This window comes from Sciurus vulgaris (genome assembly GCF_902686455.1).
Source record: "Sciurus vulgaris genome assembly, chromosome: 2".
Classification (NCBI taxonomy): domain Eukaryota; kingdom Metazoa; phylum Chordata; class Mammalia; order Rodentia; family Sciuridae; genus Sciurus; species Sciurus vulgaris.
In genome coordinates, this window is record NC_136462.1 from 136,280,777 (window position 1) to 136,293,266 (window position 12,490).

The 12,490-nt window shown below is 43.1% G+C and overlaps 1 protein-coding gene across 1 annotated transcript in view; it reads left to right on the top strand.

Annotated features, from left to right (window-relative positions):
* Window positions 1–11,145, top strand: part of TTC23 (tetratricopeptide repeat domain 23) — a 100,034-nt gene extending 88,889 nt beyond the window's left edge. The window contains exons 10-11 of the mRNA XM_079129076.1: window positions 8,509–8,591; window positions 9,435–11,145. Of these exons, the coding sequence (XP_078985202.1) occupies window positions 8,509–8,591; window positions 9,435–9,549 (198 nt within the window). The 3' untranslated portion in view covers window positions 9,550–11,145. The remainder of the gene's footprint in view (window positions 1–8,508; window positions 8,592–9,434) is intronic.
* Window positions 11,146–12,490: the final 1,345 nt, after the last annotated feature.

A 12,490-nucleotide genomic window follows, 5' to 3' on the forward strand; every position in this document is an offset into this window, starting at 1 on the left:
CAAGGCTTTTACGGAAAGCATATAGATAAGTAACCATGAAAGAGTAGAGACAAGTAGAACGAGGAGTTCACTGGCTGGGAAATGGAATAGAAGAAGAAGGCTCCAGGGCAGAGAGTAAAATATGTTTAAGGAACTAAAAACAGTTAGGCTTGGGGACAGATCTCTGAGACTGTAACACAGATGTGCACAGAAACCGGAGCAGGGCTACACAGGCCTTCAAAGCAGTGGGTCTGGGCTGGTACTCTGCACCCCCCCATGGCCCCACCACAACCCCCTTCAAGGCCCCACCCACTGCTGCCAGGGGCAGCTCAAACATCATTCCCCGCAGCCCAGTTTATAGAGAAAGGGACTGAGGCTCCTGAAAGTTGTCAATTGTCCCCAGGGCAGTTTACTCTTAAATAAAATCCAGCTCTTTATAAGTCTTAAAGTTCCTGCATTGGGGTCACCTTGTGAATCATTCTCTGTGGAAATCTTTATGTTTGTCAGCTTCCTGGGGAAAGAGAGACTGAGATTCATTGCTTTGGACCATACTGTCACTCACAGGGCTGAAAATCAGCTCAGCTTCAAGAAACTCTTAGGTTGCTTCATCCGTAAAACCTGCAGTGGAAGTTGGAAACCTCTTTTTCCTTTCATTTGACCTCATTAACCATCAGTCCTGAAAACAGTGACTGACATCTTAAAGCTCCCTGGCCCTCTGCCAGAATCAGAGAGAAAGCGTTGGAACTTGTATGCACGAATGTTGTCTGCTGTGGTACATGTGGTTCTCGTTTCCACTTCTCCACATGCACCCATCTGAGGACAAGGCTGGCTGCACCAGAACACCAGGGCACAGACAGGGACTTTAAACATGCCTTTGACATCTGCAGCTCACTGGAGTTTCTCAAATGTCATGTTTAGCGCTGTGCTCTGTAAACTAGCAACTTTCTAAAGGGACCAGAGAATATTTCTCTTGTTTATGTAACAACAGATGTATTGCCTGAGTTTTCAACTCAGTAGCAGGAAGCCACTGAATAGGGGTGTTTTCAGATGTACCCTCCTGTGCTGAATTGTCCAGGCAGAGGCCTGCAGGCATGGAAAACAGGAAGGCTGGAGAAACAAAGCAGACAGCACTATTCAATTACCGAAAAGGAAACCATATTATTGATCTGTCTTTTAAAGGCATCTGCCTGCAGGGGAAAATTGGAGAACTCTGTGGGCTCCAGATGGAAATTTCCACAGCAAAAGTTCACATAGAAACCTGGTTTGCTTCTCGAATAGGCATCCTAAATCATTTCCATCCCTGTGAAAGGCTGCAAAGATAATTTCTTGAGGCTGTTTCCTAGGTCAGTAACATCTTGGGAACTTACTGGGCCTGAGTACCATGTGAAGTCAGGCTGGGGTCCAGCTTTGATCTGGCCTCCACAGCAGTTACTGTCCATGGCAGGATTTGGTCCATTGCCTCTGTATTTTGCAATGTGAGCATTATACATGACCATAAAAGAGTAACATAATTTTGTGACCTCTTTCTCTAAAAAATCTTAAAGCCTGCTATAACGAATCTTTTGAAGATAGGAGCTGAAACATGATTTGTATTCAGATTGTAGACAAGAAAACCAATGCCAGACTGGTCTTCTGAGATCCTGGGTCAAGGCTGAAGAACAAGTTGTGTGGTCCTTACTGTGTCCAGTCATTCCTCCAACCAGCTACATACCTAGAACCTTCTTAGAGATAGTCATATTTTATACACAATTCATAGCCCATGATTCCCTCAGTGGTCCACTTCATTTTACTTTCCCTTTTGCACATTTGGTGTTTTCCTTGTGGCCCTGGAGCCACAAGGAAATTCTGGAGCCAAGAACCACCAAGCCAGCCATCTCACCTTCATGTGTAGAATCTCATTTGTCCCTGACACTGATTCTTCTAATTGTCTTTGACTGATCCCTTGTTGGGTGCAGCAGCCCATTGTGTTTAGAGAAGAAGCATGATGATGTTGATTTCATTAAAAAAAAAAAAAAAAAAATACTGTCTTGGACTGAGAAATGCACTTAAAGGTTTGAAGATGTTTGTAAATCAGCTATATGAAAATGAGAACTGATACATAAAGGGATCAAGTCATTCATTCTTAACTTTCTGAAGGGAAAATGTGGAGTCCTCCTTCTCTGCTGTAGCCTGGTTGGAAGGGAGAATTCCAGGTCCCCTGGATACTGGTCACCCTGGTGTAATCTGCTGCAGGAAGGAGGAGCTCTCCTGAGGTTAGGACCCTGGCAGCCCAGACACAGTGCCCTGCTCCCTATTTTTGCTGTCCCTTAGAAAGCCCAAATGGAGAGTGGACAAGGACTGTCCACAGATCCAGCTACATTTGCTCCTCAAATATCAGAACTCTTACTGGGGCTTAACAAGTGCACAGTGCCTTCAAATTCCACAGTTGGCATCATTGTCTGGAGGGACACAGAACTGTGAGTCCTGGCCTGAAGCTATCTGGCAACTCATCAGAGCTTCACTAAATGACCGGAGAACAGGATTTTTTGGGTGATGGCCAGGCAACCAGACCTCCTCCTGCATAAAATGAGTGTAACCTTAAACAAGTTGAAAGAATGTTGGTCAAGAGTGGCTGATACAGATGGCATGAATTCCAGAAGGATCAACTGAGATCAATGAGCTCCACATCATCAGGGAAATGTGCCAAGAAAAAGCAGCACAAAGGACTTGGTCTTAGGAAAGTCTCCTCCCCACCCTGCCTGCTCAAACAGGCCAGCCCAACCTTTAAACAGCACGCTGGCACTCCACTTTCCAAATGAAGCCCTTCTTTGTGCATGGGTGCACAGCAGGATCTACCTCAATAGCATGTCCTCCTGGTGCACCTGTTTCCTAAATATTTTTTTTTTATTTTTTTAGTTGTAGGTGGACACGATACCTTTATATTATTTATTTTTATGTGGTACTGAGGAGCGAACCCAGTGCCTCATGGTTATTAGGCATTCGCTCTACCACTGAGCCACACTCGCAGCCCCTGTTTCCTAAACATGTGTTGCAGTTGTCCTGGAGAAGGATGATGGTAACTTGCTTCAAGACAGCAGCCAAGGGGTGGAACAAATCATGGGGGAGTCAAGGTATGATGATAAGGACACAGACCCCACAGTCCTTGGCAACCTGGAGGTGAGGAGAGAGGAAATCACAAGGATGGTGTCCACACCCTCAGGCAGGCACCCAGGAGGTACTCAATGACAGCTTTCTCAGAGGGTCCACACAGAGCCGCTATGCGGGCAGCTGTGCCTGGGCCTCTCTCTCCCTCATCTCCCACTTCTCTCCACAGCTGAGGATCCTTCTCCCACCTTACCTGTTTTTCTCACAGGAGACTCCCTACCCACCCATCAGTGTATCAGATCTCAGATCTTTGGTTAGTGACCTTCCAAGGAAGGGAGCTAGGGGGTGGGCGTGTGTATGAGAGACAGACACACAAAGTTTCCCCAGACACTTGGAATTCCTTCTCCCAGGGATCCCCATCACCACTACCTCCTCCCTCCTTGTGGTCTTCACCTGACTGACTCACCATCCTGCCATTCTCAACTCTAATGCCACCTCCTCACAGAGTCCCTTCCTGACCCAAGCGCCCTCTGCCACCCACTCACATCCCTTTTATTCTTTCCCTTGGCCTGTTAGTCCTCCTCCCCGTCCTCTTCTTCTTGTAGTTCTTATCACAAGTTGAGAAGTCATACATGTGGTTCCCTTCCATTGCACTAGAAGCCCTAGTGCAAGGCACACATCTGCTCATTACCTGCCACATCCTAATGTGGGTACAGGGTAGGTATATTACAGGTGCTCAGAAATCAAAAGCTGCCAGCAGGAGTGGATGAGGAGGATTGTGCCCTGGGCTGGGCCCCCGGCCCTTACTGCCTCCATAGTGGAGTGCTGTGATGAGCTGTGCTCTGCTTGACCCTTTCCATTCCCCTGAGTTCTCCTCTGCAGTCTGCCTTGCAATGATTTGTAAATGAAAGCCTATTTGTATTTCTTCAAGCCTTTAACATTTCACACTTCCATGTTTGATGGTTTCCAAGTCTCTTTCTCTCTTAATAGTAGCCTTGGGAATTGACATGAAAACAGAAGCACAATTTGTGAATTGAGTTTCTCCTCCATGTAATAATCTGGCAATCAGATAATATGTGTAAAAAAAGAGTAGTGATTTCAGATCCTCAGCATTAGAGTAGTCCACACACTACCCTGGCTCTTTTCTTTTTCCATGTAAATAAAATACAAGTAATAAATAGTGTGACAAATTTGACTTGGACCCTTACCAGAAATGAAAAAATTCATCTTTCTCAATTTTCTATTATGGAGTCATGTAGCCTTGTAATTTAGATGACTCTTTTTAGTCATAGTCCTTGCTGTACTGCCTCTGTTAATAAACAGGATATGTTTCATCAGCACTTTCATTATCTGAAATTTCCTAATAGAAATCATGCTATGACTCTGGGACCTTGGACTGGAGGGTAAGAGAGGAAGGAAATATACTTCTGCAGAGGTCCTGCCTTGCAGACAGCCTAAGTCATGGCAGTCCATTTTCAGAGATCCCCCAAAACAGAAAACATACTTCCTTGTGAGTTTGGGTATTTAACTCTTGTGTTTTATTTCTAACACAGAGTGTAGTTGGTTAGCTAATCTCTGTGCCAGCTACCCCTGAGCCACCCTCTATCTACAGCGGGAGGGTATTAGCTTAGAAGCACAGAGGTAGGCCACAGCTAGGAGGACAGCAGACCGATGGCTCTATCCCAGCTTCCAGGGCTCCTGAATTCCTTTTAAACCTAGCTTTCAAACCTCAGAGTCACATCAGAAATAATTCTTAGCCTGTAATCCCAGTGACTCAGGACAGAGGCAGGAGGATTTCGAGTTCAAAAGCAACTCAATGAGACCCTGTCTCTAAATAAAACACAAAATAGGGTTGGGGATGTGTCTTAGTGGTCAAGTGCCCCAGAACCCAATCCTCAGTACCCCCTGCATAAAAATAATAATAATAATTTTAAAAATTTGCATCAAATACTTACTTATCTCTTAACTTTTCAAATGACTCCTAAGAGAAACCAGCAAATAGTGACAGCACTCTTCATACTACTGAGCTTACTTGGAGTATGATTTTGAAGGTTTTCAACCCTGCGCACACCATGGAGCTTCCTCACCAGAAGGTTCAGTAACTTATGAATCCCTGCAGCCCAGGGTTCCAACCACATCTCAAAGCTCCATATAAGAATTTCCTCAGTTTATCTGCTTGTTCACTTATTTAATATTGGTTCATTTAGTAAATATTGCATCTACTTGTGTTCCAAGAACTGTGCCAGGCCCTGGAACACCAAGGTAAGCAGGACAAACGCAGCCCCTTGTGGGGACAGCTGGCTGGCTAGTGTGAGAGGCAACATCCCCTGTTGTCTTCCACAGGAGATGGAAAAGCTCCCTGTTTGGCATTTAAGGAATAATAGAAACACAAGTGACGGCTTACAGCTCCTACATGCAAAGTCAGAAGAACAACAATATAAGGACTCCTTAAAATTTATCTGGATACTTTGAAGCCAGCCTCAGCAACTTAGTGAGACAGGGTAATGGTGGTAAAGCACCCCCTGGGTTAAATCCCCAGTACCAAAAAAAAACCACAACAGTTTCTGGTGGAAGTATATGTTGCTATTTAAAAGGGTATCTTGCTTCATGGTGGCTACTGAGTTCAACCTTTCCAGGCCTCACCTCTCAACTGTCCCTGATGTATTTTTCTGTGGTCATTCTTTTGACTTGCTGAAAGGCAGTTCTCAAAATGCCACCTGACAAGAAGCAGTCGTTTGAGAATCTGGTTGAGGAAGACAAATCTCCTGTGTAAGGTTGGGGGTCATTGGAAGCTACGGAAGAGGCACAGCGTGTGCTGTTGTGTGTTGTAGGGTTGACTAAGGAACTTGCCCTTGCTGTCACTGTGCACAAACCGAAGGAGAGATGATGGATCATCAGCATTCCAGTCTCTTCTTTAGTACTTCTAAGATTTTCTCTGGGAAAAAGTTAATTTTAGCTTCACAAAGTTATTTTTGGAATTTTAAAAATAAAAAGCAAAGAATTTTACCAAACTGATGTGAATAAATATAAAATTTTATGTATGTCCAAATGAGGACATGGAGTTGAAAATATTATTTTAAAAATCTCATTAAAATTGAAGGAAATTTGGAAAATACATAAAAGCATAATGGAAATTTGAATCCCCTTTGTTAATGATTTTCTTTCTTTCCTTTTTCTGTGCATTTGTTTTCATCTTAAGTGACATATTATATAAATGCCTTTTTAAAAATTAATTAAAAATAAGAAAGGTATGTTGAAGAGCAGTTTGGTGAATGGGTGGATTTGTAGAAATCCTATTGATTACCTTCTCATTCTTCCTGGGAATTCGAGACTATTCACCAGACAGCAGCATCTCTTCCCTGGAGAGTGAGAGGCCAAGGAGAAGCTCAATCACTAAAACAGTAGGATGGAAATTCCTCCCATGTTTTGATTTTAGGGGCCATCTGTTAAGGCAGAGTGAGCTGAGACCTCAGACTCTCTCAATCATTATTGTCAGTAAAAGTCTAATGCCACGCTGAATGAATTAACACCAAGCCACATCAACTTCAGCTCCTCTTAAAATGGGCGGCATCGAAGGGACTCATAAATATGTAAACAGGGAACTTGGGGTGGGTAAAATTAGATCTCATCTCTTGCGTGCAACAAAGGAGGAAATGAAGTCTATTCTGGCAGGAAGAGTGAGCCCTTGAGAGAGGGGCCTTTCGCTGACTGCTTGCCTCTCTTGTCCCCTGTCCCTTTCTGAGCACCCCCTCCTCTGTCAGGCCTGTGTGAAGTAAGTCTTCCCACCTCCAGGGTCAGAGGTACCAAGGCTTCCCACAACTGTACCCCAAGCCGAGCAAGCACTGGAAGAGTTTTCAACCAGTGTCATGGCTCTCAAAAAACATGCCCCACCCCTCTCCTCAAAGCAGCAGAGCTTTCTGAAGGTTCCTGAAGATCCAAGGTCACAATAGTCGATCTGTGGATTAAAGCAGCACTGGTTTAACCCATGGAACAAAGTAGCTCCTTGCCGAGACCAATCCAAGATCTCAGTGCAAATTTAGAAAGTCAGAGATTCATCGGAAGAGAGGGGCTGGGTCCCTTGCCTTTGCAGAACTTGATTTATGTACTAAGTAAAATACTAGTTTTCTACTGCTGGGTGCTCTATACTTCAAATAAGAAACAGTGAATGTTTTCTGTTATTAAAAAAAAAAATCTGTCATATTCTTGTTTGATATTTCCTTCCTCCAAGATAACCACATTTCCAGATTCCAGGACCCCAAACATTCTCAGGTCCTTGAGACTGAAATAAATGTTCAGAGAGTCTTGATGTTTTCCATAGCTTATGAAGACAAAGCAGTTCGACTACTTGCATTTTCATGTTCTTGAAGACCCGAAAATGGTTGGCAGAACAAAATGAATCAAGTCTTCAGTTCTACATCCTCAAACTTCACACTTTTTTTAAAAACTCAAGCTGTTAGCCATGTAGAAAACTTAATTCAATCTTTAAAAAAATTAAGAAATATTTCAGATATGAAAGTATGAGTAATATAACACCTGTGAACTCACTATTCGATGTAAGACTTAAACATGAAACAAACAGTTGAAGTTTCCTATTAGCCCACCCAGAATAAGCACTATTTTGAATTTGATATGACTTCTATGCTTTTCTTATTTTATTGTAGTTTTGTTTTACATGTCTTAAAGCTTTATATCATATGCACTTACTTGGAATTTGCTTTTTCCTCTTAACTTTAGAATCTTGAGAATCATCTATGTGAGTGCATACACACACACACACACACACACATACACTCATATGCATAACATTTGTATGATGTCATACATATGCATACAATCACTCTTTACTTATGCATTACTAAATATAGCTAAATTGTTTTACAAAGGGGTTGTACTAATTTTAACACCATCAATATATAAAATAGTTCTTTTTGCTTCCTATCTTTGACAAAGCTTGATATCATCAGAGTATAATTTTTGCAGTCTGATGGGTAAAGGGGCATTCATTGAAGTTTTTGTCTGTGTTTCTGGTTATAAGTGAGATTAAGCATGTTTCTTAGCCAGTTTTCAACTCTTCAAATAATCTGTTTGTATCTTTTGACCATTTTTCTATCAGGAGGATGTGGGTGGTGTTTCTCCTTGCTTTTTAGAAGTCTGTTATGTATTCTAAAAGCTAAACCTCTCTCGGTTATATGCATTGCAAATATCTTCCTTCGGTCTGTTTTGCCTTTGTATTTTGCTTATGATGAATTTTGGTGCAAAGATATTTGACATTTCCGTGTAGGTCAGACTATGCCAAGGATTAACCCCCAGAAGGCACTAATTCCTTTGCAGTATGGATCTCAAAGTGAAACAGTCTTTCTCTCATCCAAGGGAGACTTTATTTTCCTGCAACGTGCTCTCGGGAACATTTCCATAACCTCATGATGTCTCCTTGGTGTTCTTCAGTGTCTTCAGATTCAGATGCTCTTATATGGATCACAAGACAAGAGGACCCTGGCCACCCAGCAGTCCGTGGACACTCTATCCAAGTGAGTTGGCTTTCCCTTGCTCTTCTCTAAGTATCCCATTCCTTCACCATTCAGAATCCCAGAGAAGGCTGATTCTATAAGTTTCTGTGGAATGGTTTACTGGCTTCCCACAATTTGCATAGTTAAATGCAGGACCTGTTCCTTTGAAAACTCAGTCGTAAAATATCTTCCTTGCCTAAATACTAGAAAAGAATTTGCTTTTAAATAAGTTCAAAAACACAAACTAGATTCCATCCTCCCACAGATTGGCCCCCTGCAGGTTAAGGCACCCATTGTGGCGCAGGGAGGCGTTCTGCTGGAGTTCTGCCCAGATTCTCTCAGCCCTTGGGGTACCCGTCAGGATAGGAGCCAGAGAGTCCCTGACCTCATCTTGAAGGCTTGCCCATCCGTTTGCAGACCCTGAGCAGAAGTCCAGCACTTTGCCAAAAGATCCCCCACTTCACATAGCCTATGCCTGCTATGTCCAGTATACCAGTAGACTGGGGTGGAACCCTGGACCAGCCAACAGGAGCATTGTCACCTTTTAGGGTGGGGCAGGTGAGCCAGCCTGGCCTCCTGTGCAACCTTGATACCCTTTCCTGCTCTTGTCCCACTCACTGAGCTAAAAGGATTGAGTGGCTCAGCTCAGCCAGGGTGGTGGCAAAGAATCAAGACAGAAGAAAAGTGTCTTGTGTTTGATGCTCTTGTGCCATGATTCTCTCACTCACACGCCCTCCTGAGACTGGTGAAATGTTTCTGGTCAGCCGCAGGGTTCCCATCACAGCAGCAAATAAACTGTGGAAGTGGAGACCTTGCAGAGGTCCGAAGGGGCCACACTCACCCCACTCTTTTCCTTGTTTACAGGGCCCCCGAGGTCACCGGAAAGCCAAGGAAGTCTCCAAAAGCCAGAGTGGCATTCTGCACCACTGTCCCTCAGCACACTGCAGTGGGAAAGGCCAGGCCCAGCCTGGCAGACTGAGACCACCACCCCCACTTACACCAGAGAAAGCCTTGGGCAGTCCTGGGCACTGCCATTGAGGGGTGGTACAAACCTGTTCAACTAGAAGACGGAACTTACCCATGCACAGGTTCTCCAGGCCAACCGTTTGCTCCAACATGCAACAGTAATACCAAAACCTCTGTGGGTCACATTTTGACAGTGGATGCCCTTCAGGCCAGTCTGGCACTTGTGTATGTTGTCCTTTTGTCACCGCTTGTGGGTTTTCTTGCCAACAAGAATTTACCCATCAGCACCACTGTGGCCGAGAGATTTCTCTGCAGAAGTTCAGAACTTCCTTGTGCATGTAGCCCCTTGCACAGATCTGGAGTCAGATTCAGAACACAAGATTCTAGAAAAGGCCCTTTCTTATAGGAAGGTAATAGGGGTTGAGAATAGAATGCCAATAAAGGGAAACACAAAAGTACAGGTGTTGGTGTGTGTTTTTAAAATGAAGACTAGGGTGTAGCTCAGTGGTAGAGTGCTTGTCTAACATGGTCAAAGTTCTGGGTTCCATGCCTCACACTGGAAGAAACAAACAAATGAATACTACCCAGCATTCCTCAGAGCCTGAAAAGGTGCACAGAGATGCTGTCCATTCTTGTTCTTGGTTGTTCAGTGAATTTTGCTGAGCACCTAGTATATATCAGGTCTGTGTTAAGAACTGTGATGTAATAGACAACACACATACAGTCCCACTTTTCGAGTTTGTGACCCAATATGACACTAGTATCAAACATGATGATGGAATTAGTAAATGATAGCAGAGATTAATAAATGTCCTCAGAGAACTGGGGACAATGGGGTGGGTGGAAAGTGGTCCTCACTTGGACATGAGTTCAGGGGAGGCAGCTGTAAAAGGATCAGAAGAAAGGTGAGCAGGATGGAGGCCTGCACGGAGGGGTACTACCTCACCTCTTGCCCACAGCAATGAAATCTGCTGTCCATGGACCGAACCTATGAAACCATTAGTCAGAATAAACTTTTCCTCTTCTAAGTTGTTCTTGTCAGGTTTTCTGGTCCCAGTGATGAAAAAGTTGACTAAAACAAGCCCTAATTGATGGTAGTTGGAGAGGAGGCTTTCGGGAAATAATTAAGTCACTTGTTTATTTCCCTGGTGAATGGGAATGGTGTCCTTAGAAGAGAAGGGAGAGAGATGATCTCTAGTCCCCACATGACGCCAACTAGAAAGTGGCTGTCTGCAGGCCAAGAAGCGAGCCCTCAGAAGAAAGTGAATCTGCAGGACCTAACCAGTGTCTGGAACCATGAAGTCAATGTTGTTCAAGTCACCCAGGCTGTAATATTCTGTCACGGCAGCACATTTAAAGAAATATGGATTATAATTTGGTTTTTCTTCATATCTGTATTTCTTGGAGGGTGTCTTGGAATTACAAAAATAAACACATCTTTTAAATTTGGTGCCCCACCGCAAGCCTGGGAAAGAGTGCATTCAGGAATGTCTCATCAAATGTCACCTATCAATTAAATCTAACTTCTACAAGAGAGGAAAAATACAGCTATTTGTGTTTTTGTTTTTGTTGGTAGAAGGCTAAAAGTTTACAAACAGGTAAAGATATCTAGCTACAATTTTTTGAAGTATCTACGAAACAGTCATGACTAACTAACCTTCTTGTTTGCACTTAAGGTAAGCAACTGTCCCACGACAGTTTGATTTTAGCACAGAAAGTCCTCTGTCCCAGGAAACCCCTTGGTCCTGGGCACAACGAAGAAGATGGTCACATCCTGCTGGCACTTGTCTTCCAGGCTGTGATGACATTTTTACCACTAAGTGTCCAGGCTATACTTAAACACCAGCCAGGTGGCTTATGCTCTGTCCACCATCCTAATTCTGTGCCTACAATACTGAGTTCTGACTCAGGTGAACTAGAACTTCCTATATATATTCTCCCCAGTAATTCTGTGCTACCATGAAGACATGCATGTAAACTCATGTTTGCTTTCATTAGAGTTTAAAAGAAAACACATCAAGTTCGAATAGAAGACATTCATTCTCTTTAGGAACAATACAGGTTTTTTTTTCCCCTCAGATTTTTTATTTCTCCACATTCTTGTGACATTTCCCTTTATGAACAGGAGGTTAGCAAAGTCATCTTCTTAGATGATTCCATTCTAAACATACATCCTAAACAAACTATCAAATCAACCAGTGGGAAGTTCAAAAACATTCAATAAGCACTGTTTTGTCCACATAATAATGAATAGGAAAAGACTGTATTCCCACCCTGGCCAACCACAGTAACTGGTTTTAAAGAACATGGAGCTCTGGAGTGACCTGCCATGATGTCAAGAGCAAGCCCTGCTCCTGGGTGATCCAGAGACTTAGCAATTGATGACAGCTCATGACTCCATACTGGTAAATACTTCTGGCACAATATTTCCTTGAAGACATGCATTCCAACTTGGAGATGAATATTAAGGTCTAAGATGTTTATTTTCCAAAATAAGTAGAGGTGGGTTGTCCTGCTTACATCAGCATTCATTTACAAGTCAATGAGCTAGGACACTAACATCCAGTTAAGCCCACTTAGACTCATAATAGACTCTTCATTGTCACTTTGTCTTGTCATCAAGCAGGAAGTTGTCACCTGGACCAAACTCTAATAAATCACTTAGACAAATGCCATTACCAAATACAGTGAAAATAAGTCAGCACATCTCCAACTGTGTCGGAAAGGACAAGCCTTTGCAAAGCAGTCACCTCTATGCTATTCTGATAACCACTAGTTCATTTGGCAGATGGATAACAAAGATCTAAACTTGAAATTCAAATTAACTTCCTTTCTTTACCTGGATTCATACTGGTTTTTTTTTTTTTTTGTTTGTTTGTTTGTTTGTTTTTAAGACAGATCATCTTGAAAGTCATTCTATATTTCTTCTCCACTTATTGACTAAGAAAACTAAC